Source organism: Mustelus asterias, chromosome 22, assembly GCF_964213995.1.
Source record: "Mustelus asterias chromosome 22, sMusAst1.hap1.1, whole genome shotgun sequence".
In the NCBI taxonomy this organism is placed as follows: domain Eukaryota; kingdom Metazoa; phylum Chordata; class Chondrichthyes; order Carcharhiniformes; family Triakidae; genus Mustelus; species Mustelus asterias.
The window spans coordinates 33320785-33342635 of NC_135822.1; the positions used below are offsets into that span (position 1 = coordinate 33320785).

The window sequence follows — 21851 nt, forward strand, 5'->3', positions numbered from 1 at the left end:
TTCATAGAAAAGGAAACGAGAGAATGCAGAATGTAGTGTTACAGTCATAGTTAGGTGTAGATAAAAGGTCAATTAATGCAAGGTAAAGTCTATTCAAAAGTCTGACAGCAGCAGGGAAGAACTATTCTTGTTCTTGTGTCTTAAAAAGTCTGTCCCTGCAAAGTACTGCTGACTCATTTTTGACATTCTTCCCCCTACAACAAAGACAAGCCTAAACCCAGCTACATCAGATGTTCAAAGGTCAACTTTGACTGGATAGTATCCAGGAGTCAGCATCTTTCCGGATCAGTCTAATTTCAATTCTCTATCCACTCATTTTACTGTCAACCACTCGTTAGAGCTCAAGGGTAAACCTAGGGGGTTTGCTGGTCTCTGGTTCAATGTCTCAAAACAATCAGCAAGTTATGTAGCAAATTGTTCCATTTTTTAACCTTCAGCACAATCATTATTGCTCATTTAATTGAAGATGGAAGAATGTGCACATGCAGTCTGGAAAAAATGTATCCACTCATTTTCCCTCATCTGCTTGCACTAGTCAGAAATAGCTTAGTTCCTGAGTCACAAGATATGTGCTTCTGATTCCGTCGACATGCAGAAATATTGAATGCCACTGAAAGCAAGTGCCTACATGGGTAGAAGTCGAGCTTTATTTTAAAATTTGACTGAAAGGTTAATGTCTATGTGCTGCTCACTAGCAACTTGAAAGAAAAAACAAAATCAGACAAGTGATTTGTGAATCATATCACTATTGAACTATGAAGTTTCCCCTTCCATAACCATTTCGTACAACTGTCATGGATAGATCATGTCTCTTCTATGTTACACAAATATGATCTGAAAACTGGTCGTCAAGCAAGACTGTGATCATAATGGCTGTACTTCATGCAGCAAATCTCCAATCTCCAGTATGGCATACAAGAGGTTGTGGAAGGGTCATAACGAGTGTCAACTTTTAAGTTCTTAGGCCCCTCTTTGCTCCTGATCATAGCACGACATTTCTTTAGTCTGCTCCTAGTCAGCAAAGGAGAAGGTTTGAGAAAACCAATGAGTATATAAAAAAAAAACTTTTCCTTCCCCTTCTCTAAATTTGTACATCTTCCATCAGCCAAGGCATCATGATGTCCTATTAGAAAAGGCACCACTAAACTGAAAGAGCCGGTTGTAAAGAAGAACCATCTTGAGCATGAACATTAATGACAGTCTAATTTGGGTGTTAAATTGTGAACTGACTCCAAAGTGGGCATGAGATATATTTCAGCTTCGATCTTAATGGAATGGCAGAACAGGCTTGAAGCACCAAATGGCCTATTCCTGCTCCTAAGTCCAGGACCAAGCAGCTAAAAAGCCTACTGCCACCATTTAATAGTGGTACAAAAAGTTGACTAGCTTTCAGAAACTTATAACCAAGCCACAGAAGTTCTGGAGCAAAATGAGAAATATAAACTGTAAACAGAGAACCGTATACATCACTTCAGGGATCTGTGATTTTTCTAGACCAAAACTTGGGAGTACTTCGGGATTATAGGGAGGAATTAGCTTGATTTGGGTTTCAGACAAAGCTCGGCACAACATCGTGGGCCGAAGGGCCTGTTCTGTGCTGTTCTAAAACCAGTTTATAAAATCACAATTGTCTGAGAGTTAGACCACAACTCAGTGAAATTAATTGGATAGTTCTAGTTGACACTATCTAATCTTATCCCATAGTCCTGTTTCACTACCCTCATCAACTGTTACTTCAAAGAATGAGCTCATACAATTTGCCTTTATATGACTTTCATACATTTCATACGGGCGGCACGGTAGCACAGTGGTTAGCACTGCTGCTTCACAGCTCCAGGGACCTGGGTTCGATTCCCGGCTTGGGTCACTGTCTGTGTGGAGTTTGCACATTCTCCTTGTGTCTGCGTGGGTTTCCTCCGGGTGCTCCGGTTTCCTCCCACAGTCCAAAGATGTGCGGGTTAGGTTGATTGGCTATGCTAAAAATTGCCCCTTAGTGTCCTGGGATGCGTAGATTAGACGGATAAAATATGTAGGGATATGGGGGTAGGGTCTGGGTTGGATTGTGGTCGGTGCAGACTCGATGGGCCAAATGGCCTCTTTCTATACTGTAGGGTTTCTATTAGTCCATATTTTTCCAAATGTCCTGGATTATTGCCCCTTAAGTCACTAACACTGACATCAAGATGACTTGAGCCAGAAGTTGCCAGATTTTCCCCTCGCCCTATTTAAGAAAGGTATAACATTTCAGATCCACGTCCTGCAGAATCACTCCCAATATCCAGGTGGAGTTAGAAGATCATGGCCAAAACCTATTCGCTTTCTGCCCTGCGTTCCTCAACCTGCATCTCTTTGGACTGTCTCTACTAGAATACTCCAGTATCTTCATCCCATCATCACTGCTCCATTGACAGCATCCTTTTCTCTAATGTACAAATCAAATACCTCAGCCACACCCTTCACTCATGATCTTTTTGGTACCCAATTGTGTTGGCTAGAATTCCTTCATACTTCCTTTGTATATGAATTTGGTTCTCTACTACGTTGATCTTGAAATTCTCAAATAAGCTATTTTGCCTCATTTTAATCTCTAGTTATTTGAAGATCTGGTTTGGATGTCTCTTATTTTGCTCTATATAGTAGTGTCTACACTCTGTAACCAAATCATGTGTGTCTTGAAGGCCTGTGTTCTATTACTGGTGCGATCAATTTTGAATCCAACTCACCTTGGCCAGATCCCATTTCAACTCACTATATTTAGTAAAGGACTATTTAGAAGGCATATTTAGGACTATTTTCATGCTTGATTCTGCCATTCCAGATCTATTCTAAACCTGATAAGTTACCCAAATGCTTACCCAATGAAGCAACGGAGGTTGAGGGGAGACCTGATTTTTTCCCAGGGTGGAAGGTTTAAGGTGCAAGGTTTAAAAGGAGATGTACAAGGCAGATTTTTTTTTTTACACAGTAGTGGGTGCCTGGAACTTGTTGCCGGGGGAGGTAGTGGAAGTGGATACGGTAGTAACTTTTAAGGGGTGTCTTGACAAGTACATGAATAGGATGGGAATAAATAGATATGGTCCCTGTAAGGGTAGGAGATTTTAGTTAAGTTGGACAGCATGGTCGGTGCAGGCTTGGAGGGCCGAAGGACCTGTTCCTGTGCTGTAATTTACTTTGTTCTTTGAAGCATGCGTTGCCTATAGCTAGAACTGGCACCATTTCATTGAATATCTATTAGGGCAACCATAATCACACATTACCACTAATTCTTGCATCTTGCTCTACCTTTCTCCTCCAGCACTTGTATCACTTGCTATCCAACTGTGCACATTCAAACAATAGCTCAATTGTTTCTAAATTCCCACCACTGCCATTAGTCCCCTAACTACATTATTTCTCTCGCTTTTCTTCTAGAATTTCCTGGAGACAGAAATTCCCAATCCTCTGAAGTCAGGCCTGCTACTGCAACTATATCATTGTCCCATGCAATGACTTTTGCATGCATCTTACCAACTTTATGCCTTATGCATTTGCACTCCAAACATATCAGGTGGGCAAATGCAAAGCAGCTGATTCCTATTTCTTAACTATTCTTTACTTCCTGCTGAAGACATGCATTCAAAGTTTTTCACCTTGCACGGTCATGGAGAATGCATGTAATATTAACTGCTCAACTTTGTTCAAATTCAAACTCGACTGGTCAATCCCCTGGGGAATTGCTGTTGCTTCCTTTTTCAGCTAAAGAAAAAAGTTGAGACATGTGTGGACATGTTCCTTCTGTCTGCAAACAGAAACGTGAGCGAATGCGACTTCCAGCTTGTGCAAATGAGATTATGCATTATGAACTCTACTTAGTATAATTCTTAACTCGATCAGGTTCATTAGCAAATATTGTCCAATACGCCACTATCTGCTTCTCCCAGTCCTCTCATGTTTCTTCTCTGTAAAGTTTCACATTGGTCCTGGAGTGGGCACCAATTAACCGACAAATACATGGGTTTCAGCTCTGGTGAAGTGCAACAAGTCCACCTTGAACAGGTCTCAATGCTTCATGTCATACTTTTCCATGGGATGCATGGGGAAGAAATGCACCGTAAAGAAATTGTTAAATTGACTAGCACACATCCTTTCGTAAAGATCAAATGGACTTGGCTTTCCTAGTTGAAGCAGCAAAAGGTGTGAAAATGTTTGCATTGCACTTTGTACTTTCACCAGCAACTCTCTACATTGTGTTTTATCAGCTTCTCATTGTGTATGCAAAGCATCAACTGCATCAGTAACAGATCAGGAAGTCTAGATGCAAATTGAAAGCACATTTAGGGATTGAAATTGCAGTTCCAGAGTCAAATAGCAGCACCTTCGAGCAAAGAAATCTTCTGCAAATTATCTTTTGGATTATGTGGTTTCAAGAGATCTTGTTGGAAGCTGGACAAAGATTAGGGCATAAGAGAACAAAGACAGGGTGAATAATGCATGCCAGGAACAAGATGGCTTTCAAAACTTCCACATATATATATATGTATGTATATATATATATATATATATATATATATATACTGACAGAGGACAATTAACTCCAACTTTATCTGTATTACTTGGCAAATAAAACTCATGTGCATTTAACCGTGGAGGTTGAGCGATTTGACCGAAATGTCCAAAATCACAAGGGACCTGGAAAATAGATAGAAAGCACCATTTCCATTGGCAGGATATTAGTTTAAGACGACTGGAGAGAGAAGCAAAGGAGGTATTTTGTTAAAAGAAAAAGTTGTTCGGGTCTGGAACTTACTGCCCGAGGATGTAGTGGGGAAGAGAGAGAAAAGTTTGTAGGGCTAGAGAAGAGAAGAACAAATAAGTTTGTAGGGCTAGTGAGAAAAGCAGGGGTGGGACTGGCCAAGTTGCTCTTGCAGAGCCGGCATGGACATGGCCAACCCAAAGCCATTGATGGGGAACAAAAAAGCATGAGCTTGTTAACAGATAACTAGACAAACTCAAATATAGAAAGAGGGAAAGTCAAACGTTTATTCTTTTTCAGGGTCACTCATTGTCTCAGCAGTATGTAGTTCAAAAGAAAAATAGGTTCTAAACTCGATGGGTCCCTTTGAATAAGATATGGGGCAACCAAGGAGCATGAAACATTCCCTCCCAGTTTGGCGTGAAAACTTTCATAAAGGGCAGAAAATCCTTTTGCATAGGAACTGAATTGTCTTCTACAATGTGATGTTCTAATAAATTTTAAGAATTGGAGACAATAGACAATGTGCCATTTTCATGTACCGGCAAGAACTGGATTTTCCAGGGTTGCTCACTACTATTTAAAATTATGAAATACAAAATACAGGTGAAATAGCTGACTTTAATATACCTTTAAAACAATGCTTAAGAGGACATGTCAATTTCAGATCTATTCATAGTACATCAGGTAATGTCAAAAGTAGAAAAGATGCAGTGAGAGGTTGATTGTCCAGGTTTCAAAGGAACGGAATCAGAGCAAATAATGCACAAGCATCATGCAGCAGGAGGATAAAGGAAAGGAATAATGGAATGAAAACAAAAAACCCACAATTGAGTGAACAAATGGGAAGTGATGATAAAGGAGAATGTATGTCACCAAAAAAAATACACAGCGCATAGGTTTGCCTCACCCGTTTGCACCCATATCTAGCATATTTCAGTTTTCTCTACCATATACCATTTGGGAATTGCAATTCTGAGATATGGAACTATACTACAAGACCAAATTTAAAAAATGTTCATTCTATAGGAGTTTTGTTGCCTCTAGATATATAAAATGCATCAAATGATTTGGGGAAGAATAAGAATAGTCATCAGCTTCCAATCTGAGAAACAGCAATGCTAAGAATGTTAAGGCTTTTTATTCTAATTAATAGAAAGGGGACGTAATGCCTTTTTCTAACTCATTTAAGACATTTTAAAGGTTATGAGCTGACTGCAGAGAACAAATCAGATGAGGTCCAAATATCTTCCTCCACTGGGAAATATTAACTTTGACTGGAACTACAAGTTAGGGAACCTTCCAATAGTGATTTTACTTTACATTTTAGGCAATGCACTACAACATTCAGAATAAAATTCCAAAATAATTTGTACACCAATCCTCTTGGCTGGCCTACATTACTCTTAACTCAAGTCAAATAAACCAGTTATATAACTGATCTGGCAACTAGAACGAGCAATGTTTTGCGCATAAAAATGCAAGTCGCCTTAGAATGAGCAGCAGCATTGTTTTCACAAATTTAATGCGATTCATGGCAACTCAACAGTCCTCATTATGTACTCTATCTTGAAGAACTTCGAGTTCAAGACCTATAAAGAACACCCAAGCTCAAAAATAATGGTTAAAAATAATCCATTGGATGAAACAATGGCTTAATGGTAGGTGATGAAAAATGCAAGATCTGGTTGTGGGAAGGCTAGCACTGATTTAGTTCTGTGGAATTGTTATTGACTGTTGACAAGGTTAGAAAATGTATTCTTTTCACAAAACTTGTATCAATAGGACCAGATGATAAATCATTTGTTATGCAACATTTGCAATACAATGTCTATTTTGACACTGCCATCAAAAGGACAATGTGGAGAGAATGACAAGGATTGTAATTATGATACCACAGAACTAATTTTCATCAAGCTAAAAAGAGGCACATTGCATGCAAGCTTTTAGATTGATGAGGCGGAAGGATATCTTGGTTTACCTGGAACAGAGAGGATAAGCCTGAAGAACCTTACCTCAAATACCAGCAGCAAGTTTGGCCTTCAAGTTGTCTTCAGGTAGCACAATTGTTCAAAAGGTTTGTTATGACATTATCCACTCTAAGCAGCTGTTTCACCGAACAGCAGTTCAGATATATGGAACCATTAAAATATCAAATTTTACTTCATGCATTTATATTCAGGCTAATTTTGCCCAATTATCACAGGACTATTGCACTTTTGGGGTATAATGATAGAGATATACAGGTTTGCCTCAAGAGGAAATTTTTGAAGCACTACTAGAAACTGCCAATGCTCACTTAGCAAGTTTGGTAGGTCCTTGGCCATAGACTGGAGGACAGCACTTCTGTTAGATTTTCAAATATCACTGGGCCAGGGCGGGGAGACCACAACTGGACAATCACAAAGCTGCATAGACAGCAGTCGATGAAAAGTCGTGTAGCCCACTATCCTCTTCGCCCTAAAGGAAACATTACAGTAGATAGCAGGTTATCAATCTGAAAAAGGAGGCAAACAAACAGATCCATGTAAAACAACATTTACTGTTATGTTCCTTTGAAGTATGTAGAAAGCAAGTGCATGGATCACTTTCACATCTTGGGAAGATTTACAGCAGGAACAAGTATTTCCTTGGTATGCTAATATATACAGGACAGTTTCAACGGCAGAGTATCTCTTCAGAATAACTGGATTCCAGCTGCTGCACATAGTGATGCAAATATGAACGGTTTAGTATTGGCCCCTTGACATTCAATGGCATTACCATCGCTGAATCCCTCATTATCAGTATCCTGTGGGTTACCATTGACCTGAAACTGAACTAGCCATATAAAAACCATGGTTGCAAGAGATCAGAAGCTAAGATTCCGGAGTTAACTCACCAAACCCTGTCCACCATCTACAAGGCACAACTGAAGAATGTGATGGAATACTTTCCACTTGCTTGAATGAGTGTAGTTCTAACACAAGCTCAATACTACCCAGAACAAAGCAACCTATTTGACCAAAACCCTTTTACAAACATTCGCTCCCTTCCATTACCAGGAACAGCAGTGTGTACCATCTACAAGATGCACAGCAGGAACTCACCAAGCCTCCTGAGGGAGCATCATCCAAACCCATGCCCATCATCATCTAGAAAGACAAGGGCAGCAGATACACGAGACCACCACCACCCGGAAATTCCCCTCCAAGTCACTCACCATCCTTGGCTGTTGCTGGGTCAAAATTCTGAAACTCCCTCCTTAACAGCTTGGTGGGTATCTGTAGCAGTTCACCACCACCTTCTCAAGGGCAACTAGATAGGCAATAAATGCTGGGCTAGCCAGTGATGGCCACATCTCACAAATGGATAAGGATCCAAGTGCATGTCTGAAGTAGAAGCTAGTTCAACGTGATGTATTTAAATTACTACAATATTATTGCTTTCATAAAATTAAACAGATTTTAGGACAACGATAATGGTACCTTGCTGAGGATTAACAAAGAAAACTTACTTCATAAACAAATGCATAATTGAGACTGTTGGGAATCTCACTGCAAAGTCTGTACTATAACTTTATGCTGGAGTGGGTGTGGTTTTAAGTTACTTTTACAAGTGATTTGGGGCTGGAGGCCAGGTAAGCTTTAAATGGAGTGTATATAAATGTGATCAATTACATTGAAGAAAATATACAAGCATATCCCAAACAAACATCCTCCTTTTTACCCGAACTTCAGCAATTATGAATAGTATTCTTATACAGACCACTCCTAGTTTCCTCATTGGCATTTGGACCTTTTAAAGTGACAGATCAGATGTTGTATCTCAGTATTCCATACAAAACTATTTTGAGAGCAGAGACTGGAGACACGACCATATTTAAATACAATTCACCAATGGCAACATGGGCCAGGATCTTACAGCCTTGCCATGGTGCCTTTCCCCACAGCAGACAATTTAAATTGCCACTTATTCTGACAGAACCGTAATGTACCACTAGGTGAGGGGCAGTAAAATTTGGGTCATTATAATTGTAAAGTAACGGCCATGGAAGATTCACATTTATAACTACATATGCCAAGAATCATTAAGACATGCACAGGCTGGATAGTTAAGAATGGTTTCATCAATATTCTCCAAGTTAGTAACTTACGTTCAAGCATCTTTCATGTCCTTGATGTGTCCCAAAATTTGCAGATGATATATAGCATCTGTATACATTCAGCTCTTTATTTAAGGGGCCTCACCATGTACACAGAAATACAAATCAGTTAAATGTATTTCAATGGCATTGACCAAGGAATGATTTAACTAGGCCACCATTGCTGTTCAGGGTGTGCCTCATTCACATCCAGCAGAAGACATCTCATCCAATTTACTGGGGGTTTCTTGTGTTTTGAAATCTCACTCAGTTTATTTGAAGATTCATCAAAACAAAGGGTCAATACAACACTTCCAAAATGCTATAAAGATGTTATATTAACACTTGTTTTATTTTACGAAGTGTGTATTTTGGCACCTATTTTATGGTGTTACTAATCCTTCAAGATGTCGTTGTTGTCGAACTAAGATAAGCTTTTGAGTGCAATTGGACAATGCTGCAAGTGTATTTTGTTTTCACCATTCCAACTTTGAAATTAAAAGTGTTGATATTTGTAGAGGGATCAGCAACTCAAGTAGTTACGAGTTATACTTGCCTATTGATTCTCGTTTTTCCAAAACAAAGTGAGCGCTGAACAGGGTACATTATAAATTCCAAACCTGCCATGAACATGTACATTTTCTTCAGCACTTGTGTCAATCCCGAGCCTAAACACAATTTATTCTGAAATATTGCAGCTGGTAACAGCCCTGATTAGAATCAGATTAGTTCATGTAACCATTAAAACCAAACTTTTCTTCCTGGCATGACCATTAGACCCAGGAATGCAAGAAAAACAATGGCTGTAATGGCCTTCAATTAGTTTTGCCAATTGCTTCTCCTCTAGACACTTCACTGGCTGTCTCAGGTACTGACAGATTTCCACTACTTTAATCAGATGGCCACATTTTCAAAACTATTGACAGTGAGTATTAGCAGGTTATGCCTGTGTGATGGCATGTTGCTAAGCATGCAGAAATGCACAGGATGTCAATCAGGAACAGAAACTTAAAGCAGCAAAATTAGCAGCAGTGAAGTAGGTAGCAGTAATTATTCCTGTCCAGCCTTTCATTCAAATTAGGAATTCAGGAAGGACTTGGAGCTTTTGCTAAATAATCAGATTTCCCACAATGGGAACCAGCAAGACACAACTAAATTAACTTAATAATGTTGTCACAATAAAATTATGGCCGGCACAACTTCTGATCAAATACGACATACTTACAAGCAGATTAATGGAAGTCCCAGTCCCAATCCTCAGTCTGCAAGTTAGCTAGCTCGGGATTTCATACTCTGATTATCCTTTATGCAATGGAAGAACCACCACTTAGCTGCGACGCAAATAGCATCCCTTTGTCCCATCTCTCCAACCCACAAAACAATCAAATAATCTAGGCACTCACCATCCAGGCACATGAGAACAGGATGCTCACTTGGGTGAGATACCAGAGGGCTGTCAGAACCCATGGAAACTATATCCCAGCATGAATACAGTATACCTTGAGAAGAGGGGAGAAAAATGGAGTGCCCCATTTAAGTTCAGTGCCTACAGGTGGAATTTTTTGATTAAAATTTCTGAAATACAAAGATCATTGGTATTTGAGAGAGACAGGTTAACATTCTGGATGATGATCCTACATCACAATTGGAAAATCTGCGCACGTGGCACAGATTTCTAGTTTTGGTAGACCACATCTTTTGGATTTATAAAAAAAGTAAATTTTGATCCAAGCTTGTTTTGCAGCTTTGCCCATTTCACGTCAGGATGCAGAGACAAGAATGTTCAGTCAAGTCAGGATTTTATTAAGAATTCCCTACAATCACATTTTTTTAAAAAAAAGGGCTTCAAAACATACTGAACTCAAGCAATCATTTATTAAGCCCTGCATTCGCAATAAACTCGCAGAAAACAGACAAACGTACACTCTTGTTCGAGATGAACACTGAGCTCACCCAAGTCATCTCTGACAGGCAGCAATGCCACAATACACTCCACAAAATATTGTTCCTTCATAACTCCACATCATATCACTTATCCACACTTACATATCAGTAATACAAAAATACATCACCAACCATTCGGCACACACAGTAACAGGAAGGGAAGGGGAGGAAGATACAAAAAATATTCAGGGGTTGAAACTAAAATTAAAATAAAGATGGTCCAAATTGTAGCCAGTTTCAAGGACTCAGACTCGATAAAATTATAAATTGCAGGTTGATTTATAAAGTTATCAATTCTTTATGGACACTTTATTCTTAGGATTAAATAATTTTCAGAATTAGAATTTTATGAAATCAGAATTTGCAGATAATCTGATTCTTACCGTTAGTAACTTAAAACCAAATAAGTTTAATTCAATTTTATAACTTGTGGAGCCCAAATGTTCCTTGGTTTCAACCCCTAAAGATATTTATTTCACTGAACACATCCAACTTTTTCCAATTACTCATGTTACAAGCAAATATCACCACTCTAGAGTCTTTTTTCCTCATCAGTCACGGCCGTTCCTTGTGAATGCAAGAAAAAAAAACACCATTCGTACTGTATCCCACTTTGCCTCTGCATTCTCTCACCATGCCAAGGGATTGAGAGCCACATCTTGCCATGTTTAAAAATGCAATCTGCACCACCAAGTCTCTGCACGCGCTCTCTCCTTCCTCGCTCATACTCGCCCTCTCATTCGTTGGCAACACCATAGCATCAATCCCACACCAGGCTTCAAATCAAGTCATCACAGCTCTGTGCCACATCATCTCGTTTCACAGCGCTGATAAACGAATCCGTGAAAAGAACAGTAGAGGACAAAAATGGAACACCCACCGTGGTCCCTTCGAATAGAACCTGCAACTCCATGTAGCTTGAAGCAATGCAGTGTGGTGGTTTAGAGATAGCATTTTCTATACAGCATGTAGGTGTTCATGCTTGGAGATCCAGACCACTTCCTTAAAAAGACATTTCAAATTCTTGAAAAATCTACATAATACACTATTAAATATGTTCCAGCCGCCCCAAGGATTTTGCAAACTACATTTATATAAAGGGTTCTTGTACAAGAGCTCTCACCATTCATTGCCAAATTGCATCCAACTGTACTGTGATACCATGGACACTGTGGTATCCTTCACCTGACAAGGGTCATCGTTAATAAAGACGGACAGAATGTGGATGGAACAGTATAACCTAGTGCACATGAATATTCATTGCTCGGCGCAAATAAGACTAACCAACAATATACTGTGCAATGGTTGATGTAACCTGGAATGCCATCAGCTCACTAAGTTAACACTAGTGAATAATTAAAAGTATCTTCAATAAGGGTACTTTCAGGTTTTTCATGCTGCTTTTATATAGCATAAGCAGCTCAACATGCAATGCGAATACACAAAGCAGCCAAGAAATGTTTGAAAGAATGTTATGCAGATTTGACAGTATAGCTATTGTACAATCCTGTGCTGGCCTGCACAATCCATTCAAGGTTTTAGAAAAGCACGCAACTATTTTTTAAACAAATTGTAAATTAAGATTCTAAAATCAAAAAGTATCATACTTGCCTTTAACAATGGATCATTTATGTTACTATGAAAATTATGCTTTTCTAAAATGATCTTAGCACTTAATTTAGGTGGTATGATACCAACAAAGCCAGGCTAGAGAGATATTAGTTCTAAGCCAAGGAACACTGTCTCTAGAATATAGAAGATGTTAGTACACTGCCAGTGGCATTTTCATTACAGCAAACCAAGAAATAGCACAGGAAAGACATGGAAGACAATAACCAGGTTCTCCAAGCGGGAAGGTAAGTCAGTGGATTCTGAAAACAAGGTACAATTATTGACAAATATTTGAAAGCTTTTTGCTGGGTAAACCGTTCTATTCTAAGCTATATTAAATATCAGTATGAAAAGGGCAAATTCCTCTATCCCCTTTACTGTGCCAGAAAAACGGCGCCAATGGATACAAATGATATGTTGATCATGGATGCAAGCTTCATTCAAAGTGTACAATGGTCAAGACAAAACGAAGCTCTCCAATGCATATATACCTCAAATTACAAAATACAGGGGCAGTAGATAAGATGCAAATTCTCATTGAGTGGGTCACAACTCTGATCCCCAACAGATTACTCTGCAGAATGCCTTTAAACCATCCTCCTTCTTCCCTGCACCATATGGTGAAAATGGCTGGTTTGGAATAACTTTAAACTTGAATGGTACCACCTTCATACCATGCTAGAGCCCAAATACTAGTCCACCATCTGTCAGAAGGGCAACAGACAACATTGAACTGATTTTGGAGCAATTAAACTCGGTGAGGTGATCAAATTAATCATAGTCGTTAATGGTACGGAATTTACAAGGGATCAGTGAGGTTGTTTGGTCTAAATACTAAAAAAATTACATCGGACCTCACTAGTATTTTTTGAATAACGAAATATTTTCACTACAGTGGCAGATGTGTTTTCAAATACAAAATATACCTGGTTAAAACACAAGATATTGTCTTCCGAAAACTTGACTTGGATAGAGAAGAGCACAGAAAAGATAGTCAGTGAAAACAAAAATATGCATTTCTATAATGGAAAAAAAGTAGAAACATTCCAGTGCACTTTGAATGTACAGCATTTGGAGTTAAGTTGAACCTGACTCATCAACATTGCAGCAATTTATAATTGAACCATAGCTTCATAGCCTGCAGCAAGAATGAAAAAGCTGAAATTACCCATGTTCTTCAACACGACTTTAGCCATGTGGCTTATTTTTAACTAACAAACCCTTAACACAACTTGGACATTGGGGATGAGTAACATTGTGTGCCCGTAGATTATAAAGCATATTAAAGATTTAAACTCATGACAAGATACTGCAGTGAGTCAGGGAGAAGCACTATTGAAATGCAAGTTCCACTCAGTACAGCAACTTTCAAAATTCACCTGTGTCTTGAGTGACATCACAAAACAACCACTTAAAAAAAATTTTCAATTATGCAGCAAAAAAGTGTGGAAAAACTATTTTACTTACCATTATTATAATTCTAAACTCCTTCTGCACATTTGTTAAAGACCCGAGACCTGTTTTACATTCCCCACCCTGACGATTTGGACTCCATGCTAGTTCCAAAACCAGAGCCAAACCCAGGACCACCAGAATTGGATGTTGATCCCCACCCTAATGCGCCAGAATTTGAGCTGTACGAATTATTATTGGTTCCAAATGGCTGATTCTGTTCCCTTGGTACATTTCCCTGATTTTGTTGTGGGTTTGCCCCTGCTCCACCAGTTTGGTTCTGTTGACTGGCTAGCATCCCCATCATTCCCCAACTGCTCTGTAGGGCTGCTTGGGCAGCAGCCATCATAGCTGGGTTGATGCTAAAAGCCCCAAAATTCATTCCACCTCCACTCATATTACTATTTGGACTGCCACCACCTAATCCCCCTCCACCACCTCTGTTGTTTCCAAACCCACCCTGATTGCCAAAGCCTCCCGTGTTGACACTGTATCGTCCTCTATCTAGCTGTTGCCTAGCATTCAAATGCTTAGGTTCTGCATTGGAAATGTGCACGCTGACCCCCTTAATGATCAGATCTTCACCACACAGAGACTGGGCAACCTGTGAAAGAAAGCAAATTATAATGAAATGTGAGCAAGACAATAAATATGTAAATAAATACCAAATATATTGAGTTCTTGGCAATAGCACCATAAAGCTATGTCAAGGAATTAGATCCAATTAAGACAGACACGTTGGAATCAGGAAGGCAAGTTACTCGTCACGGTATTGTACCAATACACCAAGGATAGAAAGGACAATAGCCAATCTATTGTGCTGCTGCCATTATTGTTTCCCTAACCTCAAACTAAGTACAAATTTCTAAGATCTGAATGAGCAAGTGAGATGCTTGAAGGTTTCATACACCATTGTATTTATTGAAATTCCAGAGACATTGATATTTGCCACAGATAGTTTGTATGGTAAAGTTGATTATCCAGTACTTGACACCAGCTTGCCATCTTTGACCAAGGGTGGAGTCAAAAGATGGACAAGGAACAGCTTCAGGGGTACCAAAGTCATCCTGAGCCCCCTTCAGCGTTTTATTCTCGATTTTAATCAGACACTAACTTGAGGAGACAGGCAGGTGCAGCTATGCACCTCAAATACTCTGCCAACATTTGCTTATGCTCACATATGGAGATGGTTCTAGAGAACACCCAAATAATTGTTAAATATGCTCCAACAAGATGCCAATGCTTTTGGAAGAGCAAAAGAGAAAGAAAATTGGCAGGAAAGGTTAGATAGGTTCCTACCACACCAGAAATCTCAAATAGGTTTAAACAATTTTATTTAAAACTAGACACCTGACAATCACTCAAAACATATTCAACTAGATCCTTGTTGCTTGTTAAAATCTACAAGCTACTACAGATATATGGTATAAGCAGTACACATGATACAAGAACAAGGGTCTAGTATGGGACCAGTGCTTTTGCATATGAAGCAGAGGAAGACTAAATGCCCAAGCTATTTTGTGTTTTAAATTGTGCACAACCTATTCACTTGAACAAGCAGTTGTTTTTGAAGCCATGCATGCACACTAGCTCAAAAGGGAACAAGTTTTGAGCAGCCTCCAATCCTTTCCAGGTTGCTGTGTGAACATATATATGCACAGTTCATGGGAATATTGAGTTTGTGAAAACCAGACAGGCTGATCAAAATTACAGCCCCAACATTCTCTGTTTTCGTTAGAGCATGCAGTCAATTTGTTTAAACTTTATAAAATGCAGCCCTAAAGGTGGAGTAATTTAAAGGAGGGTTGATTTGTGCGCAGCCGGTTAAGGACTTTTGGGTTGCTATACAACTGTGTAACTTAGGAGGAACACTGCCCAACATCTATTGCCTCTGTTGGTGCCCATTTACGTTGCCAATGTTTTAGATGTGGTAAGCAAAATTACTTACATGCTGTCTATCACAATTTTACAGGCTCCAGTCTCTGAACACAACCGTAAATGGGCGATAAGGAAAACAACGTATCTACTAGAGTGCTTGATTGGAATTGTCACACTTCCAATTTATTAAAGCTGTATACACATCACATTGAGTTTTGTTCTGTCAATGTTCACAAATATTACAGGTTTGGATCAAGTTGTTGGATGAGCAAGTTTCTGATTATTTCCTGAATCCACTATCATCTTGCACATAATATAAAAACACGAACAAACAGACCATAGGCAATACTATTGGTAATTTACTCACTGTGGGAAACACAAATTAATGGTAAATCTTATAAAACTTTACTTTTATAAAAGAAACATACCTGGTCATCAGCAAATGTGACAAAAGCAAAAGCACGGAAAGGTTTGGGGATAAATACATCAGTCACATCTCCAAACTGGGAAAAGAACTGACGAAGTTCATCAGCACTCATGTCCTCAGTGCAGCGACCCACAAACACTTTTCTGCTTCTCAATGGCTCATCGGCATTTTGCTACAAAAAGGAATCCACAATCAGTTAGAAAAAATAATTTCTACAGATTAAAATGGTCATCTTTGACTAACGAGTTTCCAATCACAATAACAATCTATTTCTCCTTTACACTGCCTGACTACTTCTAGTCATGAGTTACTGAAACTCATCAATACTTGTTCCCTCTGGATTCCAAATGTTTAACAACCTCCTATTCCCACCCTATATAAACATGAGTTCACCCAATTGCTGATGTTCCTAACTCACCTAGCCCAGTTCCCCATCACCCACATTCTTGCTCACTATTTCCACCTGGTTCAACCATTTTAAACGCTGTGCCCTTATTTTTGAATTCCCTCCATGGCCTCATGCAACCTCCTCCAAATCAATAACCCGTTGAAATCTCTGTACTCTGCTCACTTATACTTCCTCCTCTTTAAAAACTGCTCCACCACTGGTAGTGTGCTGTCAGCTGCCTAAATGCTGGAATTCTCTCCCCTTTTAGGGTGCTCCTAAAATCTACATCTTACCAAGCTTGGTAATCTACACCAAAATCTTAATTAGCTCATTTTGTTTGTTAATACACCTATGCCTAAAGTCTGTTAAAGATGCTCGACAAATAAGGCTATAAAGGGCAGGCAGTGGCACAGTGATAACGATTACTTGATTAGTAATCCAGAGACCCACGGTAAAATTGCTCTGGGGACCCAGAGTTCAAATGCCACCGTGGCAGGTAGAATATGAACTGAGTAAAACATTTATCATTAAAAGTGTTATGATGACCATGAAACCATTACCAATGGTCATAAAAACCCAACTGGTTCACTAATGTCCTTACCTGGTGTGGCTGACTCTGAAATGTCCTCAGTTCAAGGATATCAGGGATGGCAATAAATGCAAATGCTGGCCCAGCCAGCGACATACATCCAAAGTATAAAAAACAGTCCAGAAAAGAGGCTGTACTGTAGAACATGGTTTCAAAGCCACAGCTTTGTGTAAACTAAGCCCATCAAAAGCTCATCTCCTCTTTGGCTATAGCAGCACCTACAAACCAGGTGAAATTCTGGATTATGAATTTGCTCACTAAGCAACATCCTGGATTTTCAAAATCAAAGGTGTCCTGCATAGATGCAGAAACCTGCCAAATGTGAGCTGCACAATTCGCACTGCAGATTTTAAATACTTCTCAATTGGACATCATTTGCTTTGTTGGCTTCTCAGGAAAATTATGTTTCAGTGAAGGAAAAATACCAGCCGCCCCCGCTTACCTTGGAATTAGGCAGCTTGCAGTCACACCATCGTCCATCAATCATGTGTCGCTGTGACATCACTTTCACTTGTGTTTCATATTCTGTGAATCTGACAAACCCAAAGCCTTTGGAGTTCCCAGTCTTGGTGTCTCTCTTCACCTATAGATAAGTACGAGAGAGAACAAGTTTCAAAACTTGCCACTATAATGGTGAAACGTCATCTACAAAAAAAATAAGTGTCCAAGAACACCCAAAATTCAGTATTCTCCACTCCGGGGTGATCAGCATTTGTTGAAAGTGGAACTACCAAGAACAAAATTTCAACTGCATCACTGAACAGTTGACCACATCACTGTATATACAAGTTTTCTGCATAATGAAAAACCCAAAATACTTAAAAACAACAATCTTATCCACCCATTATTAATCTGGATTCAGAATTAATCTCAAATTGCCAACTCTGATTTGGAAATTTCATTTAAACATCTGAAAATTTAATGTCCAATCAGATTCCCTTTAAAGTTAAATTCATCAATTGCAATGCTAATTACAACAGTCCAAATTAAAACTAGATTATAGCCACTTTGTTGTGGCTTCTGTCTGATGTTTGCCACACATTTGGTGTCTTCAGCATACAATTTAGCTAAAAATAGAACCTCACCTGCACCATAATCACTTCTCCAAAAGTACTGAAGTAGTCTTTCAGGTCTTGTTCAGTTGTCTTCCAAGGAAGTCCAAGAACAATGAGGTCTGAGGTTTTCTGGACTGCTCTCTTCACCTTCACAGCTGAATTTGCATCGGTTTCATCCATTTTCCTTTTGTTGTCTAGATACAATGACAAAGAACACTCTGGTTGTCATTTAATTCATTATATTTTGCATCAGCTTGACAACAAAGACGACTTGTGTAATTTTACTCCAACACAATACTGGACTGAAAATTTAGATATTTCACTTTATTTTGAATGTTAGTGCAATGATCTATTTTGTGCACTTAGAAATAAATTCTCAGAGGCAATTATTTGCACCGAAGGTGCTCAATGGCACATATGCATGCAGGTCTAATGCGCACGAAAAGCTAACGGATATTTTCACTCTTGGAAGACCATCACTGAATATTCCATAACATTAGCTATGGGGGTTAAGATCTTTTTCAATTCATTTTAAAAGGTTGCAATAACATTGCACTAACATCAGAAATCCAAATACTTCTCCTTAGAGTCTAAAATAGCAACCAGAGATCTTTTTGAATGGACAGAATATAAATAAACTTGGCTAACAGCAACAAAACAGAGCAGGTAACTGTGAACCAAAGTCACTGAGTAACAAAAACATTCCAATACTACACCTACACTTTAATCAAAGGGATAGCATTTAATCATATTGATTGGGAGAATTTTAGCCTTGTGATCACATTACTGGACTAGTAATGTAGAGGCACAAGTTCCATTCAACATGGCATCTAGGGATTTAAATTTAGTAAAGCAAACTGAATTGAATTAAAAACTAATGAGGACCATCTTGTTGGCTTCAATGTGGCTGACACCTACTGGCCTGATGTGGCCTAGCAAGCTACTCAATTGCTGGTCTTGCCAGAAATTCATCCTGAGTGAATAAAATTAAGACCATCTGGGTATAGCAATAAAATCCAAATTTATTTTACATTTTACAATGACCATGTTACTCTTTTGGAATTAAAAAAGTTAATTTGGAATTAAACCTAGCCGTTCTGGTGACATCTGTGGAAAGAGAAACAAGAGTTAATGTTGAGTCTACCCCTCTTCAGCTCTGAGTATTTTGCTTCAGGATTTCCAGCACCTGCATCATTTTGCATTCACTTCAGCAAAAGAAAAACGAGGTGGTAGCCTAGATGCTTCACTCCTGCACGCCCCAAATGTTAAGCTCTAACCTGGAGTGAGATTTTGAACTTTAAAAAAAAGGCTACCTAGATGCTTTACTAATTTTCCAAAATGTTAAAACTCTAAACTTGGAGTGAGGGAGTAAAAGAAGAAAAGGCCAACTGGATTGTTTAACTCGTACTTTTTCTGAATGTTAAACACCAAACGAGGGGCGCGAGGGAGTCAGAGGTTTACAAAATGGAAACAGACCCTTCGGCCCAACTTCTCCATGCCACCCTTTTTTAAAAAACCAAACTATTGCCAATTGCCCGCATTTGGCCCATATCCCACCATAGCCATGTAAACATTTAAATGCTTTTTAAAAGACAAAATTGTACCCGCCTCTACTACTACCTCTGGCAGCTTGTTCCAGACACTCACCACCCTCTGAAAAAATTGCCCCTCTGGACACTTTTGTATCTCTCCCCTTAAACCCATGCTCTCTAGTTTTAGACTCCCCTACCTTTGGGAAAAGATATTGACTATCTAGCGGATCCGTGCCCCTCATTATTTTATAGACCTCTGGAAGGTTACCCCCTCAGCCTCCTGTGCTCCAGAGAAAAAAGTCCCAGTCCACCCAGCCCTTCCTTATAACTCAAACCATCAAGTCCCGGTAGCATCCGAGTAAATCTTTTCTGAGATGGCTGCCTAGATGCTTTACTAATTTTCCAAAATGTTAAACTCTAAACTTGAGGAGTGAGGGAGTAAAAGAAACTTTCCCCAAACGTTCAGCTCTAAACTTGAGGAAAATACTATCTAGTTGCACTGGAGTGATTCTAGGTGTTTCGCTCCTACTTTCCCCAATTAAGTTCTATAACCTGAGAAGCGAGGGGCTTTAAGCAAAGAACAAAGGCGGCTACCCAAATACTCGATGCTTTACCCATACTTTCCCCAAACGTTGAGCTCTAAACCTTGCAGGGGGCTGTTCCCCCTCAATCTCGAAAGAGGTGGGTGTGTTTCAGACTACACAAAGCACAATGAACGGCAAGCCGGAGGGGCGGGAAAGCTGAGCTCAGGAGCAGTGTGCAAGGCGGCTAATGGCGCCTGTTGTCGCCTCCACCGTCCCCTGGGGGAGAGATGGCGGCCATTCCACGAGGGCAGCGGACCGCACCCACCTTTGGGGTAGTTGACCACATACACCAGGTTGCCCCAGCCGTTGTCCGGGGCGTGCAGGATGCCCTCCACCAGGCGCACGCCGCGCATGCACTGGTTGTCTGGGTTGCGGTAGCGCAGGCCGCAAGCCCCCGGGAACTGCGCCGTCACCGTGGACAACAGCACGGTGCCGTCGTCCTCCGACGGGATCTCCATCGGCTCCTCCGACTCTTCCTCCGCCACACGGATATACTCTGCCATCGCCACGGTGACAAGCTGGTGGGGGGGACACAATTAGATAGAAATAAAATATTATGTAGGATCTGAGCCCGGTGAGCGGGGAGGGTGTGCGTCCGGAACAGAGAGAGAGCGAACCGATCGGCTTCCTCGCTGGAAGAAAATGCAGCACAAAATGGCGCCGACGCTCTCTCCACACGCGCCCTCTACCGCTGGTGTGCGCGTCGTTACCAGATCCTGTGCGGTACGTCACCGACTATTGCGCCCTACCTCACCGACTTGCGTCAAACGACACCTTCCATTGTGTTCAACGTCACCGCTGTGCTCATCCCCTCCATGCTCCTGCTGGGACTCTTCCATTTCTTTCGCTGGGGGGGGGGGGGGGGGGGAAATTACCTTGCACCACTTCAATTTACTTTCTCCTGCACACCGCACCGTTGTTATTTGAACTATTTCCACATTTATATTTAATTATTGATACCTAGAGGCAAGGGCTGCACGTTTAGGCATCCCTTGGTAGCGTTTCTCCCCCCCCACCTTTGCTTTAGGATGGGAGCGCTGGGTTGTGGGGGGAGGGGGGGATTTGAATGGACTCCTCTCTCTGTTGAAGAAAGAGACCCAGTAAGATGTCTCACAACACCAGGTTAAAGCCCAGCAGATTCACTTGGTAGCAAATGCCACTAGCTTTCGGAGCGTGCTGCTCCTTCGTCAGGTGGAGTGGGAGGTCTGCTCACAAACAGGGCACACAGCGACACAAACTCAATTTATAGAATAATGATTGGCATGCTAATCAAGCTAATTAAGTCTTAAAGGCACAGACAAACTCACGCCGACATGGGGCGAATGCACAGACAGTCACCCAAGCCGACAATCGTACCCAGGTCCCTGGCGCTGTGAGGCACAGTAAGAAGTCTCACAACACCAGGTTAAAGTCCCAACAGGTTTATTTGGTAGCACAAGCCACAAGCTTTCAGAGCGCAGCAGTGCTAACCACCGTGCCATCGTACATTGAGAAAGTGTAAATGCTGTGGTCCCTGTTCTGTGGAAGATCAGAAGA

The 21851-nt window shown here is 40.3% G+C and overlaps 1 protein-coding gene across 4 annotated transcripts in view; it reads right to left on the bottom strand.

Annotated features, from left to right (window-relative positions):
* The window catches only part of tardbpa (TAR DNA binding protein a), a 32923-nt gene extending 11909 nt beyond the window's left edge, over positions 1-21014 (bottom strand). The window contains exons 1-7 of one of the 4 annotated variants that reach the window (XR_013500550.1): positions 20581-20990; positions 18230-18393; positions 17587-17727; positions 16169-16339; positions 10259-14466; positions 7032-7192; positions 626-4422 (exon numbers count right to left, since the gene is read on the bottom strand). Coding sequence is in view for 2 of the 4 variants with exons in the window: in XM_078239109.1 (XP_078095235.1) it covers positions 11776-11801; positions 14322-14466; positions 16169-16339; positions 17587-17727; positions 18230-18393; positions 20581-20818 (885 nt within the window). In the remaining 2 variants the exon portion in view is untranslated. Of the gene's footprint in view, positions 1-625; positions 4423-7031; positions 14467-16168; positions 16340-17586; positions 17728-18229; positions 18394-20580 lie in introns of those variants that run through there. The other 3 variants (XR_013500549.1, XM_078239109.1, XM_078239107.1) reach the window with 3 other exon arrangements.
* Between the last annotated feature and the right edge of the window lie 837 nt (positions 21015-21851).